At 45.8% G+C, this 5,202-nt stretch overlaps 1 protein-coding gene across 1 annotated transcript; it reads left to right on the top strand.

Annotated features, from left to right (window-relative positions):
- The first annotated feature begins 1,492 nt into the window (after positions 1-1,492).
- On the top strand, positions 1,493-2,412 carry LOC119928881 (putative olfactory receptor 14L1). The gene is made up of 3 exons (XM_038747380.1): positions 1,493-1,796; positions 1,845-1,936; positions 2,095-2,412. Exons 1-3 carry the CDS (start codon positions 1,493-1,495, stop codon positions 2,410-2,412), a joined length of 714 nt encoding a protein of 237 aa, XP_038603308.1.
- Positions 2,413-5,202: the final 2,790 nt, after the last annotated feature.

Below are 5,202 nucleotides of genomic sequence, written 5' to 3'. Positions count from 1 at the left end.
ACTTAATTAACTTGTACATATCCCAGCGTTTAGAGAAACATCTGACACACAGTAAGCACTTAACAAATGCCTCTAAAAAAAGTCATGTAGGAGGTAGCTGGATATCCAAGGGAAGGAATTTGAAGCCAAGAGAGGTGTGACTCAGAAGGGAGATGAGGAATTCTACTGTGAGCCCCATATGGGACAGGGACTGCGTCCAACCTGTTTAACTTGTATCAACCACAGCGCTTAGAACAGTGTGTGAAACATAATTTCAATTGTTAAGCGCTTACTATGTGCCAGACACAGTACTAAGCACTGAGATAGTCACAAGATAATCATGTTGGGGACAGTCCCTGTCCTACATGGGGCTCACAGTCTTAATGCTCATTTTACAGATGAGGGAACCGAGGCACAGATAAATTAAGTGACTTACCCAAGGTCAGACAGCAGACAAGTGGTGGAGCCTGGATTAAAACCCAAGTACTTTGACTCCCAGGCCTGGGCTCTTTCCACCAGTCAGTCAGTCATACTTACTGAGTGCTTACTGTGTGCAGAGCACTGTCCTAAGCGCTAGGTAGAGTACAATATTGTTTGTGGAAGCAGCATGGCTTAGTGGAAAGAGCCCGGGCTTGGGAATCACAGGTCTAATCCCAGCTCTGCCACCTATCAGCTGTGTGACTTTGGGCAAGTCACTTAACGTCTCTGCACCTCGGTTACCTCATCTGTAAAATGCGGATGAAGACTGTGAGCCACAAGTGGGACAAGTTGGTTACCTTTTATCTGTCCCAGTGCTTAGAACAGTGCTTTGTTTTGTTTTATTGTCTGTCTCTCCCTTCTAGACTGTGAGCCCGTTTTTGTGTAGGGACCATCTCTATACGTTGCCGACTTGTACTTCCCAAGCACTTAGTACAGTGCTCTGCACACAGTAAGCGCTTAATAAATGCGATTGAATGAATGAATGAATCAATGCTTGGCACATAGTAAGCCCTTAACAGATACCATAATCATTATTACAATACAGCAGTATAGCATTCCCTGCCCACAAAGAGCTTACAGTCTAGAGAGAGAATCAAGCCATGGTGCTCTTCAAGTAAGCATACTAAGTACTTAACAAATACTATTATTAATAGTAGATGCATAGAAATAATGGCATAGTCAATCTTTTTTATTGAGCGCTTACTGGATGCAAAGCACTGTAATGAGAGCTTGGGAGAGTGCAATGTAGTGTGCAGAGCTTGGGAAAGTGCAGAGTCAGTAGACGGGTTCCCTGTCTGCAAGGAGCTTAGATAGGGATGTGGACCCTTTGTTCTGACAATTCTCCATCTCTCCAGAGGAAGCTCCCTGCCTCTCCGAGCCATGTTCCACGTCTTCACGGTGACTGAATCCCATTCAAGGCAGGAGGTAGAGGGAGATGGAATCTGAGGCATTCCTTCCAACCCAGCAATTTCAGCTTTCTGACAGTGCCGTCCCTGGGGTGATGTTCCGGTTCTCAGTATGGACTTACGGGAAGATGTCAGATGACATGGTTAACCGCATGGTGGTGACGGGATTCCTGCTGCTGGGATTCTCAGAGGTCCGGGAGTTGCAGGTGGTCCACATCGCGCTGTTCCTCCTGGTCTACCAGGCGGCCCTGATGGGGAAACTACTCTTTGTCGCCGTCATCGCCCTCAACCGGTGCCTCCACACACCCATGTACTTCTTCCTCAGGAACGTGGCTCTCATCGACCTCTCCTACGTCTCCTTCACCGTCCCCAAATCCACCCTCAACTCCCTCTTGAACGTGAACTCCATCTCCCTGCCGGCTGGAGCTTCTCGTAATGTTCTCGTGATTTTATCGTTCTTTCTCGTGATTTTCTTGGCAGGAACGGAAATGGCCCTGCTGACCGTCATGTCCCATGCTCGCTTCATGGCCATCTGCCACCCCCTGCACTTTGACACAATCATGCACCACAGGGCCTGTGCTTCCATGATGGCCGCCGCCTGGCTCAGCAGCGCTCCGAACACTGCCATCTAACAGACCGGTGTCTTCTCCCTTTCCTTCTGTGGCCCCAACATTGTCCACCAGTTCTTCTGCGACGGTCCCCAGTTGCTGAGGCTCCCGTGCTCCTCTAGCCTAGGCGCGAAAACCTGAGTTTAGTCACGACCATTGGCTTACCCTTCTTCTGCTTCGTGCTCATCGTGGTCTCTTATGCGCTAATCTTCCGGGCCGTGCTGAGGATGCCGGCCTCGGAGGGCCTGGCCACAGCCTTCTCCACCTGCGTTCCTCACCTCATCATCGTCACTCTTTTTATCACTTCCAGCTCCTCTGCCTACCTGAAGCCGATATTACACTCCCCCTCGGTGCTCCAACTGACGCTGTCCATGTTCTACTCTGTGATGTCCCCCACCCTGAACCCCCTCATCTACAGCCTGAGGAATCCGGACATGTAGGCTACAATGGAAAAACTTTTAGGGCAGAAGCCGCCCCTGGGAACTTTCCTTTAGATTGTCAGCTTCTTGGGAGCAGGCGTGCTGTCGGTGACCGATGCCCTGAAATAAAATTAATAATAATGAATAATAACAGTGTTTGTTAAGCGCTTACTGTGTGCCAAGCACAGTTCTAGCGCTGAGGTAGATACAAGGTAATCAAGTTGTCCTACGTGGGGCTCACAATCTTAATCCCCATTTTACAGATGAGGTAACTGTGGCACCGAGAAGTTACATGGATTGCCCAAGGTCACACAGCAGACAGGTGGCAGTGTCGGGATGAGAACCCACGTCCTCTGACTCCCAAGCGCATACTTTTTCAGCTAAACCACACTGCTTCTCATGAAATTCATTTGTTCAATCGCATTTATTGAGCGCTTACTGTGTGCAGAGCACTGTACTCAGCACTTGGAAAGTACAATTTGGCAACAGAGACAATCCCTGCCCAACAAAGGGCTCAAATCAATAGATTTCCAGGGAGTCTTGATGAACCTTAGACAAGTGACTTCATTCCTCCATGCCTCAGTAATCTCATCTGTAAAATGCGAATGAAAACGGTGAGCCCCACAGGGGAAATGGACTATGTCCAACCGAACCATCTTGTACATATCACAGCACTTAGTACCATGCCTGACACATAGTAAGCGCTTACAAATACCATTAAAAAGTATATTGCCCATAAAAAGTACCTTTTGCACTCTAAACCATCAGGGCATTGTTGAGAAGGGAACTAAGCTCAGATGTCTTCTCTGTTTTCCGGGGACTTTGTGAGTTCCTACTAAAGGTGGAAATTCCAATACTGTGAGAAGAATCGCAGTCTTGCATGGCCGCAGGCTTCAGAGAGAAACAGGAAGGGAGCGGATTTGTTCATGCGCTGGAAAAGCAGCAATCCAACAGTTAATCAATTGTATTTATTGAGTGCTTGCTGCACTCAACTAAGCGCTTGGAAGAGTACAATATGACAAAGTTGATAGACATGTTTCCTTCCCACAAACAATAGCCTAGTGGAATGAATATAGGCCTCGGAGTCAAAATCAATCAGTAGGATTTATTGAGTGCTCACTGTGTGCAGAGCACTATGCTAAGCGCTTGGGAGAGAACAATATAACAGCAAACAAACACTTTTCCTGCCAGACCTGGGTCCTAATTCTGGCTCCACCACTTTTCTGCTGGGTGGTCTTGGGGAAGTCACTCAACTTCTCTGTGCCTCGGTTTCCTCACTTATAGAACAGGGATTCAATGCTTCTCCTCCCTCCCGCTTAGACTGTGAATGCCCTGTAGGGAGAGAGGGACTGTGTTTGACTTGATTACCGTGTATCTACCCCAGTGCTCAGCACAATTGGCTCAGAGTAAGTGCTTAATAAATACATTTTATTACCTTCCCTCAAATCAAAACCTTGTTGTCCTAGTATGTTGCTTACCGATCTTCATGACTCAGGAGCAGCATGGGTTAGTGGATAGAGCCCATGCCTGGAAGTCAGAAGGTCATGGGTTCTAATCTTGTCTCTGCCACTTTTCTGCTGTGTGACCTTGGGCAAATCACCTCACTTCTCTGTGCCCCTGTTACTTTATCTGTATAGTGGGGATTAAGAATGTTAGCCCCACATGGGACAGGGACCGTGTCTAACCTGATTTGCTTGAATCCACCCCAGCACTTAGTACAGTGCCTGGCACATAGTAAGCTCTTAACAAATACCATAATAATTATTATTATCATTATTATGGCTCATAATCATTAATCTTTTGTTGACCTCCCACATTCCACCTCTTGCCAATGGGTCACATATTCTTGGGGGACAGAGGCAGGGATTTTTTAAATATTCTTTATTAGGTGCTTACTATGTGTCGTACACTCTTCTTAGAGCTGGGATAGATACGAGTCAATTAGGTTGGACAAGCCTGTTGTAGGGTAGGGACAGTCTCTATATTTTTCCGACTTGTACTTCCCAAGCGCTTAGTACAGTGCTGTGCACACAGTAAGCACTCAATAAATACGATTGAATGAAAGAATGAATCTCATCCCACATGGGGCTCACTGTATAAATAGGAGGCATAACTGGAGAAATAAAGCACAGAAGTGAAGAGACTTGCCTAAGGTCACACAGCAGACAAATGGTCGAGCTGGGTTGAGAAAACGGTCCTCCATCACCCAGGCCTGGGCTTATTCCACTAGGCCATGCTGCTTCTCATGGTAAAACCTCACGAAAGGCAATGACTGTCAAATCCCCATTCACACAGGAGTCATTTGGGTCCACCTATTAGGAAACATTTCTAGGCACTTACAGATTTATTTCAAAAGAACGTGTTGAGTTAGGGCTGAAATCAAAATTTCAACTGTTTTCAATTTTCAGGATTGAGAACAGATTAAGTGTGCAAATGAACTGCTAGCTCTCCATCACTGAAACATCAGTACATTAATCAAATCACCTGTAAATAAGACACACGAAACAGGAACAGGTTGGTCCTACAAATGGAACAAGTTGGCCCTAAGAACAACATTAATATTATCATCATCATTAATAATAATAATAGTAATATTTACTATTTATTAGCGCTTATAATAGTACTTGACACATAGTAAGTCCTTAATAAATACCATTAAAATAATTATCTGGCAGCTACTATACACTAAGCTCTGGGGTAGTTACCAGGTTATGTGATTGGAAACAGTTCCTGGCTCACAAAATCTTTCTTAATCCCACTTTACAGATGAAGAAACTGTTGCTCAGTAAGGGAAATTGACTTTCCTAAGGT

This window comes from Tachyglossus aculeatus, chromosome 5 (genome assembly GCF_015852505.1).
Source record: "Tachyglossus aculeatus isolate mTacAcu1 chromosome 5, mTacAcu1.pri, whole genome shotgun sequence".
Classification (NCBI taxonomy): Eukaryota; Metazoa; Chordata; class Mammalia; order Monotremata; family Tachyglossidae; genus Tachyglossus; species Tachyglossus aculeatus.
Note: the sequence above shows the minus strand (reverse complement) of the source record. Positions and strands in the feature narration are given on the sequence as shown.

Excerpts from the sequence above, each read along its gene's own strand:
- LOC119928881 (XM_038747380.1), top strand. The coding sequence starts at position 1,493 with ATGTCAGATGACATGGTTAACCGCATGGTGGTGACGGGATTCCTGCTG. Across the intron at positions 1,797-1,844 it reads CCTGCCGGCTGGAGCTTCTC|GAACGGAAATGGCCCTGCTG; the intron begins GTAATGTTCTCG and ends TTTTCTTGGCAG. Across the intron at positions 1,937-2,094 it reads ACACAATCATGCACCACAGG|CCTAGGCGCGAAAACCTGAG; the intron begins GCCTGTGCTTCC and ends GTGCTCCTCTAG.